At 57.2% G+C, this 22,842-nt stretch overlaps 1 protein-coding gene across 1 annotated transcript in view; it reads right to left on the bottom strand.

The window, feature by feature from the left end:
- Nucleotides 1–22,842, bottom strand: part of COL13A1 (collagen type XIII alpha 1 chain) — a 154,216-nt gene that overhangs the window by 38,738 nt on the left and 92,636 nt on the right. Inside the window, exons 11-18 of the mRNA XM_070620561.1 lie at nucleotides 21,212–21,238; nucleotides 21,089–21,115; nucleotides 20,238–20,264; nucleotides 17,099–17,164; nucleotides 13,379–13,486; nucleotides 11,007–11,033; nucleotides 10,188–10,223; nucleotides 539–583 (exon numbers count right to left, since the gene is read on the bottom strand). Of these exons, the coding sequence (XP_070476662.1) occupies nucleotides 539–583; nucleotides 10,188–10,223; nucleotides 11,007–11,033; nucleotides 13,379–13,486; nucleotides 17,099–17,164; nucleotides 20,238–20,264; nucleotides 21,089–21,115; nucleotides 21,212–21,238 (363 nt within the window). The remainder of the gene's footprint in view (nucleotides 1–538; nucleotides 584–10,187; nucleotides 10,224–11,006; nucleotides 11,034–13,378; nucleotides 13,487–17,098; nucleotides 17,165–20,237; nucleotides 20,265–21,088; nucleotides 21,116–21,211; nucleotides 21,239–22,842) is intronic.

Here is a 22,842-nt window from a genome sequence, read left to right as displayed (position 1 = left end):
AGGGACGAACAGTAGACGGCTGCACAGTCGTCCCCCGAGCGTGCAAGTGGGATTCTCCTCACAGGGCACTCTCTGGACCTATGTCCTCGTGGACTGGGGAGCAGCTGGGAGTGAACCCCATCTCTACATCAGCCCAAGAACCACCTACTTTGAAGTACATAGGGCACCAAACTCACCACTTAGTAAATCCCAAGTAAAGGCAAGTTTTGGGGGTCCCTACTCCCCATGTGGGTCTCAGGACTGCAGCCAGAGGGAAAGTTACCTGAAAAGCTTTTTATGACCCAGAGATGCCCAGGAGGTGGCCTGGCCACGTCAGGAGGGCACTGGTGAGTGACGGCTCATGGGACAAACAGGAGCACCTCTGCCTGGAAGGACAGGCCGGTGTAGCAAGGGGAGGGGCAGGGGAGGAGATGAGCACCCTGTCTTCACAGCAGGACACGGGATGGAGAAGGAGCTGGGCTGCAGGGTGTCCCAGAGCTTGGGACAGAGCGCTAGGGGCTGGAAGGGGGCTGCCCAGGACATAGCGAGGGCCCGGTACCTTGGCTCCCTGTTTGCCTGGCATCCCTGGCATGCCCCGTTCTCCCTGCGGGAAGAAACAAGAGGATGATGAGAGGAGGACCCAACTCAGCACCCCGAGGCCTCAGCCCCTGAAGCGTGGCCTGCAAGGACGTCCGTGAGAAGGTTGGTCTGGAAGCTTGGGAAGGCCGTCCAGCTCATGGTGAGCTTTGAGGACCTTGCCATCGCTGGCAGCCACCATGGGCCACTCTTCTCAGCCATGTGCACTCATAGAAGGGCCCAAGTCACAGAGCCTGAGACCTGGGGGGCAGGGGTGTTGCTCAAGATCCACCGCCAGCCGGGGGCCCGGCCGGCTTGAAACTCAGCACTGCAGGCTAGGCCAGGGGTGGAAGCGGCCCACTTGGCCGCTGACCTACAGCACACCACCCCCCTCCCATCCCCGTCTGGTACTTCCTGCCCCGTTTCCACTCCAGCAGGTATGCTCAGGTGGTAGTGCTGGCTAAGCCAGGCACCGCTCCTAGCTCTCCTCTTCACGCAGGCTTCCTTCTCCTCTCAGGTTCCTTGGGTCTAACTCTTCCTGAGGGCACGTGGGCCTTGGCCCCACATGGTGGAGGGTCAGCCTGTGCTTTGGGTCGTGGGGACTGTGGATGGAGGCAGGGCGCTGCCCAGAGCCCCCAAGCCCACCCATTTCTCCACACCGCATCCCAGACCCTGCCCATCCAGAGACACAGGTGAGCTGTTGCCTCTCTGGGATATCGTGGGGTTTGCTCTACCATCTGGCCAGTATCCCGTCTTTTTCTTCAAGCTCTAAAGAAACCTCTGTGTGAAAACGCCAAACCTATGGGTGTGAAGACGACCTCAGGAAGGACAGGGAGTATACTCTTCCCTCCTTGGAAGGATGCCCCAGAGGAGAAAGGGTTGGAGGGGACAGCCAGTGACAAACGGGGCTGAGAGGAGGTGAGTCAGGATGAACCTGCCATGTCAGAGAGGGAGGGGCTCAGGGGAAAATGGAGGCAGCTCTGGTTTCCATGAGTCAAACTCCAAATGAAGGCCCAGCCAGGGCCCAGGATGCTGGGCAGCACAGGTGACAGCAGCCAGCCTGCATCTGAAGGCCAGTGCTGTGGATGGCAATACGGAGCCCTGACAGACCTGTGGACTCAGGAAGTGACCACAGCAGACAAGCCTGTGCCCCAGGCCTGGCTCAGCCACTAAATTCTGGGAAATCCCTCTTGCGGGAAAGAGCAGAGAAAGGCACGGCCATTTACCGCGCCTGCCACGTGTCTGGCCCTGGGCTACGGGCTTTACATCCTTCCTCTATTCAATCTCCAAGAATGCCCTGCAGCGCAAGAGTGGAGGTTATTCCTGCTTCACAGGTGAGCAAACTGTGGCTCAGAGAGGTCAGGTACGGTTGCCAAGGTCATGGGGAGCAGGGATCTGAACACAGGTCTTTTGGCCGCCAAAGCCCTGGTACCCATTTCTCTCTGCCAGCCCTAAGCATCGGATGGGCTGGTGTTCTATCCGCTCCATGAAATATCCTTTGCTGTCTGAAAGCAAGGCACAGCCCTCTGTGGAGGGCCCTCAGGCTATGCCCCTCGGGTGCCAAGGAGCCAGAGTGCGGGCAGCTCAGCCCAGGGCTGGGTCTTTAACCAAGGGCACCAGAGAAAAGAGGTGGGCCGACCCTGACTGCCAGCACAGGTCCACCCTGTGGCCAGCAGAGGGCGCCACAGGACCTCGTCAGAAGTCTGGCAACTGTGACCACATGGGTCTCAAGGCGCCCATCCCCAGAGCACAAGCCCAGGGTCTCTGTCACCCTCTCCTTCCGAGGACCAGGTCCCCTGCTAACATTCCAAACAGCCCCCTGGGTTGACTCAGCCCCCAGGACACCAGATAGAGCCCCTTGGAGTAGGGGGTACAGGTGGGAGGTCAGCTTGGGAGTCCTGGTGGACTGTTCAGGGACCTCCCGTTTGTCCCGCTCCTCCTCTTCCATCCTCTTCCCATCTCTCCGTCAGTGCTCCTGCCCTCCTCTGCCCGCTTCCGTTTTGGGGAGCTGGGCTGGTAGTCAGGATAGACTGTGTGATCCTGGATAGCCACTTTCTCTCTCTGGGTCCAGGATCCTATCTGTAAAGTGAGATTAGACTAGATAGGCCTTTAGGAGGGAGAGGCCAGAGCTGGGGAAGTGACACTGGGTGCGTTGGCAACTTCGTAAGGAGGCTCTGTGGGGGAAGGAGTTTAGCTCTGGGTGAAAATGCGGCTCTGGGAGGGGTCTCAGCAGGTCTCTGCTTTCCCTCCTCCTACTCTGAGGCTTCAGCACGGAAGGAGGGCGGGGGCTGCTCAGGCTCCATCTCTGGGCTCCTGCCTCCTGTCTCTGCAGGAGCTTGCAGAGCGGCCCCGGGAGTGAGGGTTTCTGGCTAATTGGGGCTGTCTTCAGCCACGCTGGTCTGAGTATATAGACACAACCACGCATCCAGGGAAATCTGGGCCCCTCGGAGCCCCCAGGGGAGGCAGCCCTCCTCGTTAGGGAGGCTGACCTTCGCCCCTTCCCTCCCCCTGGGTCAAGTCTCTTAATTCTGCAAATGACCCAGGCTTCCTTGATCCCCACCCCAGGGCCTCCCTCCCTTGTGGCCCTCTGCTGGGCAGGAAACAGGGCTGCCCCCGGCTGACCCCCCTGCAGGCCCATTCCCCTTTCATCAGTCTCCTTCTCCAGAGCTTGTCTCATGGGCCTGCCCCAGCCTGACCTCTGAACGGGGGCTGGGCTCGTCCTACACCAGACAACACTGACTCCTGGACGTGGGTGAGGGGAGAGGGCTGAGAGTCACTGTCAAGGACCCCAGGGTGGCCGTGGGCACGGGCACTCCTGTGCAGGGAGTGAGGGCGAGGCTGCTTCTGGCAGCTGTTGATAGAGGAGCACGAGCACACACTGCTGCTCAGGGAGCTCTTCCCTGGGGCACATCTGCGAGAGCACATCTAGAGCATCCTTCTCTCCCTTCTCCCTCCCTAAAGCCTTTCCTATTTAAACAGCTTAAGTTTGGAGCTGTGCTGAATTTAGATCCACTAACCCACTAATGGTTTCGCCCTAAGAGGGGAGGGAGCTCTCAGTCTGTCAAAGCCGGAGGGCCCCAATTTATATTCCCTACCTCTGCCTTCCCTTCTCCTCCCAGTGGGACCCCGGAGGCTCCTCTGGGGGGCTCTCAGTTCCCCGATCTGGGCCATTGTGCAGGTGCTGCTGCTCTGAGCATTACAGAGTCTCAGCCTAGGAGCACAGAGCATGGAAGGCAGTAGCTGCTGTGGAAGCAAGCCTGTGGCCCCCAGGCCAGGTCCTGGCCCACCATCTGGGAGGCTGGCTCTTTACCCTTGGTGCCAAGAACCAACGCCTGATTGTTGGCCCAGGAGGGGTGGATCCCAGTCATCGTGTCTAAGAAAGCTCTGGGTGGGCACAGATGGCTAGAAAGGGGGCTGCCCTGAATGACCTTGAAGGCCTGTCCCAAGCCCAACTTTTCCCATGCCACTGACCCTCCAGCGGGGCCACTGCACGTGAGTGCATTACAGCATCAATAGGTTCTCTATTCCAGTCCCTGCTTCCAGGTGGGAGGACCCATCCTTTTACTGAGATGACAGAATGGAAGCAGACCCCTTGTAGCACAAACCAGTAGTGCTCCTGTGTTGTGGAAGTGGCCCCTTAATTAGTGATTTACTGTTGATTGAACAAGCAGGCCAGGAACTTGGCAAGAAGACATAGTGTGGAAGGAGGTGGGGGGCTCAAGGTCAGCTCCCCAGCCAAGCAAAGGTCAGGCGGAGAAGCAGGGGGGTTGAATGGACCTCCCGAACTGAGGCTCCCACGGCAGCCCAGCCCTGGGTTGGGAGGGCCTGGCCTGAAGCAGCTCCACACACAGACTCTTTGTTCTCTGCAGGGAAGGAGGAAGGCCTGCGTGAGTGTGGGGAGTGGAGGGCTTGGGGAGGCCAGGCGCAGGCCTCAGGCCTGGACCAGGGCCCTTTCCTGGGCTGGAAAAGTTGGGGGAGGAGGGCTAATGTCTTTCTCTCCCCCAAAGAGTTCCTGGGACTCCCTTCCGGGAAAAAGGCACCTCAGTTCCTTTTTCCCCTGCCCCAGCCAGCTCCAGACTGGAGAGGGCTGGAACCACGGAAACACCAGGCCCTCCGGTAATTAGGGCCGGCAGGAAGTGATCTGGGGAATTACCGGGGTCAGGCACCCCATCGAAGGCCAGGGCTTTGCAAGGGCGGCTGGCTTGTAATCTCGATTTGAGATCAGTTGATTTTGTAGTTAGTTCCAAAAAGGAAAGTCAGCTCTAATTAATCTGTGGACTTTGGAGTTCAGGAGAGACAGGGCCCAGAGCGCACAGGCTGGGGCTGGAGTCCCCTCAGCCCCGACGAGGCCTCAGATCTGGGGCCTGTGTCTCAGCTCCCTGATCTGTTTTAATTTAAATGGTCTGGACGTCCCCACTGGGATTTCATGGCTCGGAAAGAAAGCGCTGTCCCCACTTCCATGTGCATGGAGTGCTCTGCTGTGAGGGCTGAGAGAGGCCTGGGGCTGCTCAGGTCGGGCTGCAGGAAGGTTTGGGGAACAGCTGTGGTGGAGGCGGAGGCAAGCTGCCTTCTCCTGGTTTTACTGCAGTCCTGGGACCATCCCCACTCCCTGGGAGAATCGTTCAGCTGGAATCAGTGCCAACACGCAAAGCACCCTTCTTCCTTGGGTCTTTGACTAAAACACACCAAGTACCCCACTTCTGCTCACAGAGAGCCTGGGAGGTCAGGGAAAGGCCTGGATCCAGCCACAACCTTCTTCTCACAGGAGGAAAACAGCTCAACTCTCCCCTCCTTTCCTGCTAGTGGAGGAGAACGGGGGAAGGCATGTCGCGGGGTCGCCCAGGGCTCATAAGACCCAGGTAGTACAGTTGCTCAGAGCAAGGCTTTGGGGTCAGACAGACCTGGCGTCACTACTTCCTAGCTGTGGACCTTCAGGGAGTCACCTCTGTGAACCTCAGTCTGCTCATCTGTAAACTGGGGATAAGAATAAAACCTTTACAAGAATCCTGCAGGATGATGTGGGCAAAGTGCTCCGACGAGGCCCCGTAGGGTAGATGTAACGATAGTGGCTGTCATTCTACAGAAGCGTGTCCACCATGTGGCTCTGACCAGCGGAGCAGAATGGTTGCGCCCTTTTGTAGGGGATTAAGGAGAACTGAGGAGGCCCGGCATGGCCAGACAAGAAAGGCCGAGATGGGCCCGGGGAGTTTCCGCTCCTCACGCCTTCACCCCAGGGCCCTAGCCGTCGGTCATAGGGCCCAGGGGATCTCCTCCCCCTGGGAGTCCCTGTTGCTGGGGAGCCCCTCAGCCCCCCCGGAGGAGTGACGGCAGTGCGAAACTGCTCCCGCACGAGGCTCCCACCTCCCCCTCCTCTGGTCTGGAAGCACATGGTCCAGCTCCTGCAGGAGGGGCACGTGTCCTTCAGGCAAACCGGAGACCTGATGCCCCGGCCGCCGCACGTGTCAAATGCACCCCCACTGCAGAGACAGACGGACCAGCCCCGACGCGCTCAAAGATAAGCTCTCACCAGGTTCTGTGATCCACACAGTCTGACAATACTCGTCAATCCTCTTGAAAGAGAGCCAAGGTTGTAATGTTTTAAACACACTTTGCCTCTTGCAACATATTTAAAGTAGATCGGTATCATAAATTTGGATCAAATAGGTACCACATGGGTACACAACAATAGTTGCAGTGTCTAGGCAGCAGAGTTGGCCCCCGGGGGGCTGGGGGCGGCACAGGGCCCACTGGCCATGCTGGGCTTTGATCCCAAGGAGCTGATGGAGCAGCCTGCTCTGCTGGCCTCACTGGCCTTTGAGGCCAGGCCGGGTCTGGCTGCTGGGGGGAGGGCAGGGCGGGTGCTGGTGGTGGTGGAAGGAACTAACTCTTAGCAAACTTCAGTGGCAGAGAAGCGTCCTTGCTGAGGGTAAAACTCCACCCCCGCTGAAAGACAGGCCCCCTGCCTGCATGTCAGGTCGCTGGACAGAGCAATTGAAGCCGACGGGGAGCGTCATCGGTCACCCCTCAGGTGCCCTCACTCCCTGAACACAAGGGGCAGTCCTATGGCCCTGTCCCAGCTCTGTGTTCCGCCCCCGCTGGTGCCCGCTCCTCCCTGGGGTGGTGGGCTGGGAGCAAACTCATTTCCCCAGCATCTGTAGTCAAGCCACCCTTCACGTTAGTTACTCATTCCGAGCAGAGAGCAGAGAGAGGGGAGAGAGAAAAAGAACCGATGGACAAGAGAAGGGAGCTGGAGGGATAACACTCCACATCCCAGAGAGACCACAGGGGAGAGTGGTCTGTACACAGTTAGCTCAGCTGGGGTGAGATGCCCACAGCAGACGTTCACTTCTGCGCCAGGGCGAGAACACCAGCCTCTGGGCTTGGACTCATGGCACCAAGCCTCCAATTCCAGCATGATTGTTCACTAGCTGTGCAACCTTGGGCTGGGTATTAACCTCTCTGAGCTTCTCATCTGTATAGTGGGGATAATGAGCTCTAAGTACTGAGCCTGGGAAGGACCCAGTGAGATGGGGAGTGAATGAACTTTGGCTAAACCAGACATGTGAAGTATTTCTGCACTTGTCCTTGAGCACCACCCTCTTCATCTCAGAGTTCTGACGGGAAGCAAACTTCTGCCTGGCATGGTGATCACTGGGGTCCGGGTGCTCACTGCCTCAATGGGCTGGGTCAGGCGGACGGGTACTGGCAGCCTCCTGAGAGTCACTTGACCTTGAGGAATGACCCTAACTCCTTGGGGGTGGACCTTCTACCACTGGTCGTCAGCCCCCAGTGCCCGCCCCCTGGCCTCTGTTGGACTACGAGGCTGTGGCTGAGGTGATGGCAGGACAAGGGTCCAGCAGACTAAGGGCCAGCACAGACACAAGGGTGCTGAGACCACCTGCGGCCCGGGGGGTTTTTGGGGGCTGGTAGCTCCAGGACTGAAAAGACTCAAGACAGGCAGGGAGAACGGGAGGCAGCAGGAGCCTTCCAGAGACCCAGAGAGGCAGTGAGGGGGAGCCAGCAGCCTCACAGCCCCTCCAGATTCCCTGGGAAGAGGCCGTTGGGAAGGGGGAGGGAGTGGTCTGGAGAGAAAGAAAGGGTGGGGAGCAGGAGTCGAGCACAAAGGACAAGGGTCTTCTGGGTTCCTCATGAGATCTAAGACTGGCGATGATTCCAACAAGCCCCGGATGGGGATGAAGAAAGACCCAGACAAAGACTCAGGGAGCAGACTCCCCACAAAGCCAGGGGTCTGTTCCTCTCCAGAGGCTGTGGAGCCAACTCTGTGCCCAGGAAGCTCTAGCTTACCTGAGCTGGAAAGGCTTTTAATCCAGTCTCTCATTTGATATGAAAGCTTCTCTTAAGACATCCCAGATCTCTAGTTATCCAGCCTCTACTTGGACACCTCTGGTGATGGGGAGCTCCCTCCCTCCCAAGTTACCCATCAGCACTTGCTCTACCCCTAGTCATGCGAAAGAAGTACGTTCCCCCTTCCATGCTAGAGCCTCCTCTTCCCAGAGCAGGCTTCCTCAGCATCAGGAGCTGCCCCTCTGTCAGCAGGACCATGCTGGTGTTCTCTGCAAAGTCAATGCAGCCTGGGTTGAATGATTCTTCCCACAACCTGAGTGCAGGATTGCTACACTCATGGGACCAGGTCCTCTATCATCATGAAACCCCAGCCCTAAGCTGATGCCTCTCCACCCTCAGGACAATAGACCCCCAAGCTCCTGTCTGGAAGAACCAGACTTTAGGCTGGTAGGAGAATGCAGACGCCCACCATGGCATGGATTCAGCCGCGGGCATCCTCGTGGCCCCACGGAAACCCCTGCTGGCCCCACAGTTTCTTCACAGCTTGAAAGAGCTGGTCCAGCTGCTAATGGGAAACCCTACCCTGCGCTGCTCCAGGAGGCAGTAAATTTTCTGAGTCTGCATAAGTGGATGGAGGCAACCGCGGGGGCTATAATTTCCACTTCCTGACACAATACAAACTTCTCAGTTTATGCAGAACTAATTAAAGGTCTCTGGGGTCTCTCCGTTTCACCTGCTGAGCACCCATAAAACAGTGCGATGATGGCAGCCGCCTGGTTACCCAGCATGCGGGATGTGCATCTCTAAGGGGTTCTTCCCGTTCCAACGCCCACCCACCACCCCCGCCCCTGTGTCCTCCTCTTCCCTCGTGCCTCTTGTCTTTTCCTGGAAGCTTCCGGATGCTTCCCCAGCTGGGGTCTGGAGGGCGGGATGGGCCCCTTGCAGCAGGTGGTACCATGGGGAGGACGCAGACCTCGACGTGAATTCCTGCTCTGCCACTTGGGAGCCAGGAGACTTTGTGCGTGCCTCAGTTTCCTCATTTGTTAAGTAGGAGAAGAATAGTGCCAGCCTCATAGGGTGGTCTTAGGATTACAAATCGTGCAGGTCGCATTAAAGGACGGACTGGCACACAGTACGCATTCAGGAAGTGGTGACTTTTATCAAAATTATTTTTATGTTATGATAATTATTGTAATGACCACCTCTGGGCCTTGGCTCAAATTGGTTCCCTGTCTAAAATGCCATTTCCCTTGAAATGTGCTCGTTGAAGGCCCACAGCGGTGGATCAAAAATGACCACAAATGCTTTGCTAGTCTTTCCACAAGAATAGGTGGAAGCTGGATCCCCCAACCCCACTCACTCACAAGGCTTGGCCATTTGACTTGCTTTGACCAACATGACCTCAGAAAATGTGACGCAGGGGAATGCTTTGGAAAGCCACCTGTGCAGTGGACTTGCCCACTTTGAACACCACCTTGGGCCGACCACGCTGTAAGGAAACCTGGTAAGCCTGCTGGGGGCTGAGAGGCCACATGGGAGGAACAGAGGCACCCAGCCCACAACCAGTGCCAATCACCAGACATGTGGATGCAGCTGTCTTGGCCCCTCCGGCCTTTCCAGCCACTGTCCAACGGGACTGCATGAGTAAGCCCAGGGGAGACCAGCAGAACTCCCAGCTAGCCAATCCGCAGAATCATGAGAAATAAATCATCATTTTAAGCCAGTAAGTTTGTGATGGTTTGTTACATGGCAATAGATAACGGGTATTCCTCCTCATTCACCAGGACTGAGCTCACAGGCTGTCTTCTCCCAGAAGACTTCCCAAACTCCACCCAACCTGGAATTAATCTCTCCACCCCCTGTATTCACACAGCTCTGGAATGGTGGCAGTTAGCACAGCTGGCCTTCGCCAGGGTTATCTGTGCAGGAATCCCATCTCTCTGGCCTGTGAGCTGCCGGACAGCAAGGCTGGGGCCCTAGCCCACCATGCTCAGCACGGAGCTCTGCCCAGCTCCCACTTACCAGGTGCTCAGGGGGCCAGTGAGAACCCAGCCCTCCTCGGTACAGACACAGCTGCTCAGGTCGGTGAGGGAGACCCCTCCTGGGTCTGAGGTCCAGCTGGGCCACTGACTTGCTCAAGGCCCTGCCCCCTCTGAGTCTCCTTTTCCCCCACTTGGAGACATGAACCCCTGTCCAGCCAACCTCACAAGCATTGTGAGGTACACGCTGTGTGAGAGTGTGGGCAAAAGTGCATGTGCACAACCAAGTCTGGACACTGTGCAGCATGGTGAAGCCTGACTTGGGTTTCCTCTCCCCCTCCTTCTTACCTTCCGGCCGTGGTAGCCCTGGATCCCCGGGTCTCCCTGCGGGAACAAAGAGACCGTCAGAGGGGTTCCCAGTGCCAAACTCTGGCTCATGCTCTTCCTCTCACATCACCACCCTCTTCCTCCTAATGACCCCACATCCTCTGACCTCCGCCTCCAGCCATCCCTGGAACAACAGAGCCTGCTCTACTCTTCGGAACAAGTCCCTGCCTGGCTGAGGCAGAGGGATGGTGGGAAGCATCAACTAGGCAGGGACTCAGGAGACCCGAGTTTCAGTTCTGGTTCCACCACTGACTCTCTGTCAAACCTGGACAAGTCTCTTTTCCCCAGGGCTCCCAGCTTCCACACTGTGAATGGTTGGGCTTTGCAACTTCTCATCCCCATAGCCCCAGGGCCCCCAGCTTCAAAGGGAGAGTCTGTTTGACATTGTGGCTTCTAGATAAGGTTTTGCAAGAGACCGATGACCCCGAAGGTCCCTTCTAGTTCTGACCCCTTATGAAACACTATTTCATTAGGATGTTGTGACAGTGTCTTGGGCATCAATCTTGAGTTGCAACTAGAATATAAACTCCTTGGAGGATGGGACTGCACCTTCCATACCAGCCATACCATTTTCTTGGCCTGAGCACACAAAAGTGCAGTCCTTGTGGGCCCCATCAATTCCCATGAGGAGGGCGTTTGGAATTGAGCCACACATGAGCCTCCTCTCAGCTGAGATCCATCTCAGCTCCTTACTCAGTAACCCTCAGTGCTGCCTCTCCTTCCTCTCTCCTGCAGGGAACTCTCCCACCCACTCAGTGCATCACCCAGGAGAGCCCTCACCTTCGGTCCAGGAGGCCCAGGTAAGCCCTGTGGAAGCAAGGAAAAGGTGAGTGGAGATGGATCCCACTGGCAAATGGTTGGGGCTAGTCCTGTTTACAGTGGAGGCTAGAGGAGCAGAGTAGCCCCCGAATAACTGTAACGGGTTCTGGATGTGCTAGAGAACAGATCTAAAGGACCCTGGAAGGGTATGTGGAACCTGCTGAGGGTATGTGGGGACAACAGGGTCATGTCCCTCTTTGGAGCCATGTGGGCACCATGGGCATCTCCGTTGTGCTCACCCACTGGAAAACAGGTCAGTGGCATCATGTTAAATTGACAATGTGGTTTGGTCCAGATCCCCACCCACCCACCTCTTAAATGGGACTCCTCCTTAGAAAGCCAACCTTGCCCAGCAGAAGCCTGCCAGCCTGCAGGGGAGCCTTCTGTCTCCTTCCTCTTGGGGCACTGTGACCACGCAGCCAGCCGCAGGGAGGTGGCGTGGGCCCAGCGCCTGCGGGAGCCCGAGAAAGGAGAGGCAAGGCTGGCTCCACCACGGTCTCGGGCAAACACAGGCTGGTGAAAACCATGATGCCCGAGTCTGGTCTGTTTCCATTGGTTTAAAACCACACCCCCTGGGTTTTTTTCTTTATAAACAGCCTAACAAAGAAAACCACCTGGCATGGATTCAGTGAGTGGGAGCCCAGTGTGTTTGGGGAAGAGTGGTGAGCAAAGAAGTGGATTTTGAGCACTTTTTTGGTTTTCTTGGCTTGGTTTGGTTTAATTCCCTAAATTTAACTTCCTTTCAGGTTTTCCATTTTCCCCATCTAGAAACCACGGAAGTAAGACTAATCTTCCTCCCTCAGATCCTGGGGCAAAAAACCACAGAAATATTTAAAATCTGCCGAGGCGGTCAAGCTGGGCAGGAGAGCTGGCAAGTTAGGTTTTCACACTGCTGTGCCACCTTCTGGCCAAGCTGGGCGTCCTGATCGGCCGGAGCTGTCGCCCAGCCTAGAGGGACCCTATACTGAGCCTCAGCATTGGCAGCTGGAGCAGCTGAGGAGCCCAGATGTGAAGCCGATTGACCTGGAATGTGGCCGTCCTCATCAAGGGCTATTTGGCAGGGACATGCCTGACCTAGCAATTCCACCTTTGGGAATCTATTGCAGTGGAAGAACCAGAAATGTGCATAAACATTGATGTGCAAGGATGTACATCACAGACGGGAACTCATTAACTACCCTGTAAATAGGCTGAGCAGCCCTAAAAGCCACATCCCAGGACACGCCTGACGTAGGAAGGGCGTGGGTGATGATGTTACGTGAAAAACGTAACAGGATACAAACTGGTATGTTTTCAGGACATTACCAACCTGGAGAATGTCCCTGTGCAGGTATGTTTAAGGAGAAAATGGAAGAACTCTCCAAAATGGTAATGACAGTGAACTCCGGATATGGGAAAATAGACAACTTAAAACTTTTTCTTTGTTTATGTCCCAAATTTTTCACAGTGAATGTCCAATGTTTTTGTCATAAGAAAGAAATCAGTTCTTTTGCTTTTATCCATGTGGGAAAAACCATTATTACACAGACTTTGTCCCTAACCCCAGGCCTCCAGTAGCATATGCTGCTAGTCAGCTCCGGGTGGAGAAGTCTTTCCTCCAAAGCCCAGCTGTCCGCTGAGCTGTCCTGCCCTGGTACTTCCTTGCACTAAATTGGACTGAGAGAGTCAGGTCTTGGCCAGAGCTTGGAAACGGGTAACTTGGTGGAGCCTGGGCCTGACCTGTTGCCTGAGTGTGGTCTCACTTGGAGGGAGGAGCCTGCTGGCCTCCCTAGGCCCCTCCTAGCAGAGGTCCAATCCTCAGGCTCGAAGCAGGACCCCCCGGCCAACCAGGCACCCAGCTTGGCTGGAAGGTGGCCCAGGAGTGTGAAACCCACCTACTCCAGCAATGGCGTTTTTGTTAGGGGTGCCAGGTGGTCTGACACCCTCTTGCTACCTCCTTCAGAGCCCACTGCCCCAAACTCAGGTTTTCCTATACCCAGGGGTCAGGGGACAAGCACCAAAGGTGGCCCTGCAAACTTTCTTTCCAAGCTCCTCTCTGCTGAGGGTGAGATAGGAGTAGCCTGGTAGTGACTCCCTCCCTGGAAGGCAATGACTGGCGCTGGGGACACGGCCCCAGGAGGTGTGCTTTCAGAACCAGAGTGCAGCAGGTGAGTGTGACAGGGAGGGGCAGCTCCTTGCAGGGCCACCCATGTCTAATGGCCTTGCCAAGGTGTTTCTGCCACTTGGTTGGGACCCAGGTTCCTGAAGTCATGAAAGGTTTGGTTGCTTCCAGAGGAATTTCTGGGACAAATCTTGAAGAAGAGGTAGCAATGTAGAGAGGAAGGGGTACTTACTGGTGGCCCCATGGGCCCTGGCAGTCCCGGGTGCCCCAGAGGTCCACTCGGTCCAGGGGGCCCTGGTGGCCCTGGTGGGCCTTGGATGCCGGCCTGGCCCTGCTCACCCTGAGGTTCATGGAAACACGTGTTAGAGAGAGACCCCCAGCTATAGAGCGGTTCCCGCCCCAGTGCCATGCACCCAGTGAAGGCCCGCCATGGGCTCTGGTGGCGAGGCGGTGGTGGCGTGACGCTGATGATGCTGTGGTGGTGACTACATGCAGGGACTGGTGACAGCGAGGAGATGGCCAAGACATTAGGCCCCCAAGAGGAGGGGCTTCGAGGAGGACTTGCTGCACAAGCAGCTGGTCCCGAGGGCAAGAGCTCTGCTGTGAGGGGCAGAGGCAGAGGAACGAGCGGGATGACCCCCCAGCCAGACCAAAGGCCTGCTCCCCGCCTGGCCGGATGGCTGGAGTCCAGCCCAGGTGGTGTGCGACCTGGGCCTGCCTCAGCTCCCCCCTGTGTGGCGAGTCCCATCATCTCTGCACCCCGGCCTCTCGGCCATCCATTGGGAACAGCAAGCAATGCCTTGTTCCTCTCACAGCTTTGACCCTCTCTGATTCCAGCCCAGAGGGTCAAAGGAGATCCTTAGGTCAGAGCCACAGAATTTTGTTTGGCTCACTAAACAATTGGGCAAGAAATTTTACGCAAAAAATTTGGATTAGTGGCTTCTGATGAGTAACTGAGAGCCCTGGCAAGCTAGGCCCACGTGCCTAGAAGCAACCATTGGCTGGGCGAGGGGAGCAGCGCCCCTTCAGGCGGGGCATGAGTTCTCCAGTTGCCTCAGTCCCATCCTCCCTATTTTTTCCATGTGCACCTGCTTCTGTCACCTATGTGAACATGCCCGGCCTCAGAGGACAGTTGAGTTTGCAAACCTTAGCTCACTTGAGCTCTGACACTGTAAAGTGCTTTGTGCCTGCATGTGGTGCTACTATTACTCTTTTCCCTGACCCCATTCCTGAGCTGGCTGCTCTGAGCCCAGCCTTTGTCACCCACCCACCATGCCTGTGCTCCACATGGACCAAGGGCTCAGGGAGGCAGGGGTGGTATTGTGTCCCCTCAGGAGCAGGAGAGAGCCTGGCCCACAGGACCCAGATCTTGGGGCTGGGGGCTGGAGGCATCCTGGGTCTAGACTTGTGCCATTGTGTTATTTTCTAAGTGACCACTCCAGAAACCATCTAGGCTCTGCTCTTATGAGAAGGGGCCTGTCCCTGCAGACAGACTACAGCAGCACAGCCTGGCAGGTGTGTGAGCTCCAGGCTGGGACCCAGGGCGACACGGGTGGCCGGAACTCCAGGCCAGCCCACTGCTCTCAGTATGATCTCAGCAGGCCTCTGTGACACTCTGGCTTCCTCAGCTGGAAAAGGAGCCGAGGAGGCTTGCTGCAGACTCTACAGAGGAAGTGATGACGACAAATAGGAGGACACAACCTCTCAATGAGGACTGTAGAATTTTAGCAGCACCTGCTGGAACCATCTCTTAGCTGGGACATCCCAGGGCAGATGGCACCCAGCAGTGTCACCTGGGGCCTGGACTTCCTCCTGCTACACCCTCTGAGAAGCAGCTTGAGGGCTCAGAGTGTCCCTGGGGGAGGAGACAGGTGCAGAAACGGGTCACAAGTCCCCTTTTACAGAGAAGAAAACTGAGGCTCAGAGAAGGTGAGGCCCCCCTCAAGGTCACATGGAGAATTCAGGGGCAGCCAGGACCCACACTCGGAAGTCCAGACTGTTGCTCTTCATTCCAAATAAGCCCCCAGTGAAACCTGCTCACCGTCCAACTTTCTGCACTTGGGAAATGACCTCCAACACCATCTGCTAAGCCCATCATAGCTCATACAGTTTCCTCTTTCAACTAATGTTAGACCTGATGTTTAAGCATCTTACAGAGCCTGTAAAATCAATATTGGTTTATTGGTAGGAAATGGACAAGCCTTTTTATGTGCCATGATGACTGACAGCATAACAACCTTATTCTCCAGGCAGAGTCTGCAGCAGGCAGAATAGGGGTCCCTATTCTTCTCTCTACTTTGGAAGCCAAGTCGGGGCAGCACAGTTAAACTCTGGCTCGCCCACCCCTTGCTCTTGAAAAGGAAGGCAGGAACACGCCTGGGCCCCCTCCATTTCTTCAGCTGTAAGGTGGGCTGATGATGATGGCCCCTCCACTGCCGTGTGGCTGGCGTGGGATTACACGAGATAATCCATGTAGAATTCTTACACCACCACCTGGAACCCAGCGAGGGCTGAGCCAACAGCAGTGACTGCAACTGAGGCCAGGAGGTGGCTCTTGGGGATTGAGGAGAATGGCCGCTGTGAGAGCAAGGACTCTGCTCTCCTGGCGGGGTCTGACATGGGTAGGAGTGGGTGACAGTGGGGTGGGCCTGGTGCTGCTCTGGGCCACCAGTGGGCCCCCTGAATAGCTATGCTTGGGGTAGGCGCTCGGAGCACACGGGCTCTGGAGGACCTGGCTGGTGTGAGGGGGCACGCAGGCTCTGGCAGCACGTGCCTCATTTGTCCCTCTGTATTTTTAGCTATTAATCGGAGTGATATTTCAGCCTTGCTCAATCAGGTGCCTAAACATGCAAGCCCCTGGGCTCCTGACTCCTGAGTCAGGACAGACGGGAGCTCCAGGCCCTGCTGTCAGGCTCTCAGAGAGCATCTCGGAGCCTTGCTGCTTCCAGCATCCCTGTGGCCTGGGGGAGACCCCTGTGCAGTGGAAGGCAGGCTGGGGGCCTGGGTGGTGGCCACGGGCTGTCTGGCCTGGAATCAAGCTACACTGCCTGTGCCTGGACCCCAAGTCTGTGGTCTCTTGTTCTTTGTTCTTTGTCATCTGGTCCTACCCCGGCCTCCCTGGTTAGTAAGGCAGGAAGAAGGAAGCAGTGCTCACAATGGTTACACCTGTTGGCTACCGGCTACATTTTCCTCTGTGAATTCCCTCACTCCTCACACTCAGGTTACAAGCAATCAGATGCTAAGCAATCTGCATTTCTAAATATAAAGGGTGTAGGTCCAGCTGGAGAGCCCCGGACGCGGGGTCTGAAGACCTGGCTGCCAGTTCCCATTCTGCTTCTTGCTGTTTGTGCGACCTTGGGCACAAATTCACTTCTCTGAGCCTCAATTTAATTATAGCACCTAAACTGTGCCAGGAATTATTGCAAGTGCTCTGTATACACAACAGCCCAATGCAGTAAGAACTGCTATTACCCTCCTTCCACAAGTGAGAAAGCTGAGACACAGAGAGGTTCAGTTTCTTGCCCCAAATCACACAGCTAGTTAAGAGGCAGAGAACCTGAGTGCCAACAGCAATTTACTTAACCTCTCTGAGCCTTGATTTCCTCATCTGTGAAATGAGGATGATCATGCCTAATTCCTAAAGCTGTTAAGAGAATTAAATGAAATCAGGCCTGTAAAATGTGTGGCACAATGGCCGGCACACGGCGATGGCCGATGTGAGTGGTAACGGTGTGGTAGTAGTTGTGGATCTCCCGGGCCTGGGTGCTGTGTATTTCCACATCTATGGCATTCATGGGTCTATTTTTGCCTGATTTAATTTAACTGAAGAAGAGTGAGGTTCTGGCTCTGTCTGCAGCCCCAGCTGGCCTGTCAGGGCCCGGAGGCTTGCTGAACTCCTCGGGAAGGCCCTTGGGGAAGTCACGTGTAGTCTGCGCAGAGGGAAGGTGTCTACCTGGAAGGTCCTCCTTTTTATGACTGGGGGTGGAGCCAGTCGCACTGAATTGAGGAGAGGCAGCAGCTGAGGAGAAAGGTGAGTTGGAAGGCCAGAGGGCAAAGGCCGGAGATCGCGGGTGTTGAGAAGGATGCCAGGAAAGTCGCCAGGAAGGCAGGATGGCCAAGAGGGAGGGGAGGAGAGGAAGAGAGAAGAGAGATTAGCGAGCACGAGGCACAGGGAGGGAGGGCGTGGATGGGGCACTCTCTTGGCTTGGGGGGCACAGTGCCGAGCCTGCCCTGGGATGGCACACTACCCCCAGAAGGAGGAGTGGCCCTCAGGGTGTTGGCCAGCAGCACCCCCAACTGGGAGAGTGGCCCTCCTTGGCCAGGCCTGCCCTCCATGGCCATGCTGGGCCGCAGAGGCCGCCTGACACGCGGCCCAACATTGCACTGTGGGCCCCACCCATCCCTGGTCATGGAGAGAGGCTGCTGGGCTGAGGGTAGCCAACTCTGAGGCTCTGGCTAGGGAGCCACAGGACCAGCTAGGTTGGTACTTGAAGCCAGGCTGGTGTGTGGCAACCTCTGTGTTCTTTTTTTGGTTGAACGAGGAAGGCTGATGTCAGGGAATCTGGGGAGGATGGTCAAGGGCAGTGCCAAGCTGGGCTCCTGGGGGCTGAGCGGCAGAGGGTGTGGCCAGTGTGGGCACAAGCTAAACGCAACTGAGGTCTCCCCCGGGGCTGGTGGGCTTGGAAAAAAGAGGCTGGGCAAAGATGTCTCCGGCAAGTTCAACCACTCTTTTGGGGGGAGGCAACTTGCACTCACATCATCTAATGTGATTTCCATTTCTGGAAATTCTTGCTGCTTCCAGTTCCTCTACCCATTGAAGTTGGGCACCCCATGGCTTTAGAAGCAGCCAGAACCCAAGTGAAAACAAAGATGGCATGTAATCAATCTCTTGTTTTTCAAAGTATTTTAACTGACGCAAGGCCTCTGGGATGAGCGTTAAGAACCAGGGCCCCCTGAGCCGAGAATGCGCCCAGCTGGGGACCTGGGAGCCCAATCGTGACCCTTCCAGGTCCTCGCTGCCTTCAGGGGCAGCTGCTGCCCCAAGAGCCCCACCCCTCCCCCATGGGGCCTGGGGCTGTGCAATGTTGGCCCTGCGTCCAGGGAGCCTCTCAGCAGAGAGGGGCCCAGAGACCTTCCGAGCCTACAAACCTTCAGGGTAATTATCTGGTTGGAGCGCAGAGCTGCAAAAGAGCTGCTTAGGTGCTCCTGGAGCGGAGGCAGAGGTGGCAGACGGGTGACAGGGAGAGTGAGTGCTGGAGCCCACAGACACCGCTCCCCTGCTCCCCGTCCCGGGCGCTCCATCCCACCCACTCCCACTCCTCCCCCTCCTCCCTCCCTGAGGATGCTGCAGGCTGGAACAGAGGCGGGGACAGCCTGGATCTCCTGGTATCTCGCGGGTATGGAGGCCAGCCACCCCCACCGTGCCCACAAGCCCCTCCGAAAGCCAACAGACCACCTGTCCTAGAAGCCCCTGCTTTCCTACCCACTTCCAAATAGACAGAGGGTGCCCCCTGCCTTGCCCTGCCCATCAGCTGGGTTTCCAAATCCGCTCTCACCTCTGCCTGACCTGTTCCCTACACTGCTGCAGTCATAACGCCAGGCTTCGCTGCACCCTCTGGCCAAGGTGCTTCTGGAGCCTTCTATCCCCGCCCTCCCCCTCTTCCTGTGTTGGGCTGAGGGGCAGAGAGCCTTCTCCTCCACCAGCCCCATGTGTCGGCTGAGGACGGATGACACACCGCCAGAGCGCCTGCGGTTGTGCTGTCTCTCGTGCTGGGGGATGCTATCTTTCTTTCGGGTGACATAACAATCCTGTGAGCCCATCGTTTCAAATAAACACAGCTGACCTTCTATTATTGTATCAGGATCAGGCTGGCCGGAACACCAGGGCCCCTGCGTCCCTGGAGCACATGCCACTGACTGGCCCGCTCTGTGCTCCTGCCGGCCTGCGCCCCTGCCCGGGCCCAGCCCAGCCTTGGCCTCAAACCCACCCCAGCCGCTCATGGTCTAGGCCCCTGCGGCCTCTCCCTGGCCCAGGAACCCAGGGGTCAGAGTCGGAGTACCTGGATCCTGCTAGTAAGGCCCTCCCAGTGGCCTTCTGGAGCCAGGTTGACTCTGAACCTGGCTTGTGCTTGTCTCTGCTCCCTCAATCCCTCTGCCTGGCAGGGGTGGGCGGCCAGGGGACCCACCCTGTGGGCGTATGTCTGGGCACAGCGAGGCCCCTGACAGGGGAATGCTCCCCTACTGGCCGGCTGTGAGAGCGGCAGGGCAGATCCATAATGAGGGGCATGTTTCTGGTCCCCGCCCACCGGGGCTCCTGCTGGAGGAAGCAGTGTACCCCTGGGCCCTCCCTGTCCCAACAATGGCAACCTGCTCACAGGTTGGGAGGTTCCTAATAGGCCTACGCAGGCTTTGGGCTCTGTATCCTGGGGTGGAGCAAGGAAATGGAAGGAGCTGGGTGGGACGTGGTGGGGGGGCACAGTAGGAGACCATCCCAGCCCTGAAACCCCCCACTCTGCTTGGAGGGGGCTTCCTCTACTCTTGAAGAGGCAGAGCAGAGACTTTCGCCTTGAATTGAGACAGTCAGTCCCCAGTTACCTCCCACCCTCAAGGTTGGGTCATCTGAAACAATGACTAACCCAAAAGTCCCTCTGGTGTGGCCAGGGCAGGCAGCCAGACAGGCGCACACAGTCATGCACGCACTGGGTAGGGAGTCAGACACACAGACTTGCACAAGTCTCACGGCCTTCCAGAGAAGGCGATGTGCGAAGGAGACACACAGCTCGGCCCATGAGTCCCAGACACACACATGCTGGAGGCTGAAGGCCCAGCCAGCACAGGGAGGGGACACAGACACGCATAGGTGGGCAGACACGAGCTCTGGTGCTGGCTCTGCACCAGTGGACCTACTGAGCACCAGGCGCACACCCCGGCCGGCCAAACACCCCCCACCACGGCCACTGCTCCGGCTACTGAGCACAGAGGGGGCTGTTTGCTCCTGTCCCCCAAGATCTGGAGGGGGTGGGGCCCCTGGGAGACGAGGCTGAGCTAGGGGCTGTGCCCCAGGGATGGATCCGTTTTAGGGGTTCACTTACCCGGTGTGGGTACTCTCCACACTGACCCTAGGGAAGGGAGGGAAGGGAGGGAGGGTGTTAGGCAGTTGTTGTGGGGACTGTCACCTAGGGATCCGCTCAGGACTTGCGGACACACGACACATACTCATCACCTGCCAGCTCTGGTCCTGGACTGAGCTCTCTGAGGCAGGAGAACTAATTCCCTCCCTCGTCCCTGGCTGGCAGCAGGGGAGAAACCCCCAGGGCCTGCCTGGACGTGGCCGCACGGAGCCTAGGACAGGACTCCACTGCCATGTACCACTTGCCATGACACCAGTCAGGAGTTGTGCTCTATGCCTGGCTGGAGGTATCTACTGGAAAGGTTGACCCTCTGGGTGGGTCCACCCAATGACCTTGAACAGGAGCCCCCGAAGGGAAAGAGCAGACACTGAGGCAGGTTGTAGGCAATGGGGGCCCTCGGAGATGCCTTCTCTGAGCCGGGGGTGCAGATTCCTGTATCATCTACCTGGGCGCAAGCCCAGCACAGCCTCCAACAGACAGTCAAGGAGACAGAGAATCCAGGAGGTCGGGAAGGGGCCAGGACACCTCCACATCCTAGAGGCTCACGGAGGTGGGTGGAGAAACACCATGGGAGCGGCAGGAGTAGGGGCTGAGAAGCAGACCAAGAAGGGCCAGGCTCCAGGCGGCCCTTCCCCTAAGAAAAGAACATCACCCAGGGCAGCTTCCCTTCTCTCTCATGCCGCAGGACACGGGGAAGTCCTGCTTCCGCTGATAGAAACTAAAGTTTGGAAATAATCACTCTGGACCCCTTTCTACCTGTTGGGAGGCTATTTCCTGAGATGAAAATTCTAGAAAATCTCCATCAGGCTTACCTTTTCTCCTTTTTGTCCTTGAGGTCCCTACAAAGAGATGGAAATGAGAGAGTTAGAAACAGAAGCTAAGGACACAGTGGCCCGAAGCCCCTTTGCTGGGGAACATTAGGGCGAGGTACCAACCGGCTGTCCTCGGGGACCCATCAGGCCCTGTGGGGAGGAAACACACACAGGTCAGTGGGTGCACAGCAGGCAGGCGGAATCAGAGGCGTGGGCCTCGGTGGGGACTGTGCTAGAAACCAGGGCTGCCAGGTGCTTTTCGGAATGCCCAGAGTCCCAAAGGCTGGGCTCCACCCCCCACGGCCTGGTGTTCCTGTGCCCGAGACGTTCCAGGGGATGTGGCCTGTGTACCACGGCTCAGGGGGCGTGACTAGGTGTGCCTGCCCCCTGCATGCGGCCGTGATGAAGGAGGAGTGCCATCCTTCATGCATTCCTCCAACCACCATCATCTCATGGGCCCACCAGGAAGGAGGCTGCCTCCACGTGTCAGGCGACACCCTGCTACCATGGGCTGCCTGGCCTCAGCCCTGCCCATCTCCTCACGGAGCCAAGAAGGAGGCGGTCAAAAGCCTCCAGGAGACTCTGGCACGTTCTGTCTTCTTCCCTCTGCGGCCTCAGCATGAAACCCACCGAAACACACGGGCTTCTGGGGACATGGGGCTGGCGCCAACGCTGGGGGCTTTGGAGAAACCTTTGGCAACAGAGAGGAAGCAGGAAGTTGGTGACTACAGTCATGTTCTAGCCCCCTCAGAGGAACAGAATGGCCTTGGGGTTTGCAGGGCGTCTGTCAAGTTTGCAGGGCTGAGAAGGGAGCGAGTTCAGAGCAAACCCTAGTTCTCTGAGGAGAACACAGCGTGCAGCTGGCTCTCTCGGGAGCCAGAGCTGAGGCCGGTGTGGAGGAGGCCTCCTGGCTGGCTGGAGGGATGAGAGGAAGGACACACGCCTCAGGCTCTGAGGAGCCACTCTGAGGCAGGCTTTCCGTATGTGCTGAGCTCACACCCGTCAGCCCCATCTGCCAGACGAGGTGATGGAGACAAGGCCCTGCGGCTCAGTGAGTGGTGGCACTGGGACGTGAGCCCAGGTTTGTCTGACCTTGAAGATCCAGCTGTTCGCACTCTGCCACACTTTGAACTGGGTTGGACCTCAGGAGGCAGGGCTTCCAGACTCAGCTAGAGCCACAGGCATTGCCCCAGCCCCTGGAGCCCTGAAGTCCCTTCCAGCCAACATCCTGAGGGCCTGTGACGACCCACCCGCTGGACCAGTCCCTTTGGGACTTGAAGAACTCAGGATCTCCAGGGACAGACCCATCTGAGTGGGAGAAGAGCCTTCTGTTGCTCCTGACTGCCTGGACCAACTACGAAACTGCTAAATTCCCAGGAGGTTTGTGGGGGGCGGGGGAGACAAGTGGCCTTTGGGACAACCCATGTAGCACCCCAGCCCATGCGGCTGACCAGGTATTTAGTATCAAGTTCAGCAGAATATGATGCATGTGGCAGGGAACCAGACTGCAGGTGACCAGGCCACCCTCTCTCAGGACAGAGAGAGGGTGTGAGGAGAGAGGGGAGGGCCAGGGGCCAAGAAAAATGACACAAAGGTTTGGGGCTGCAGAAGCGTGGAGGATGGAGTCCAGATGTCCCAAATGGTGGCCCACAGGACAATCATGGTCCCCAGAGGTATTTTGTTGATCCTACACAGTTTTGTTTCAATTAATTGCCATCACTTAAGAGCAAGGAGAGTACAACAAAAATCTGGAT

Source organism: Equus przewalskii, chromosome 1, assembly GCF_037783145.1.
Source record: "Equus przewalskii isolate Varuska chromosome 1, EquPr2, whole genome shotgun sequence".
Classification (NCBI taxonomy): domain Eukaryota; kingdom Metazoa; phylum Chordata; class Mammalia; order Perissodactyla; family Equidae; genus Equus; species Equus przewalskii.
This window is presented reverse-complemented; position numbering and strand designations above follow the sequence as displayed.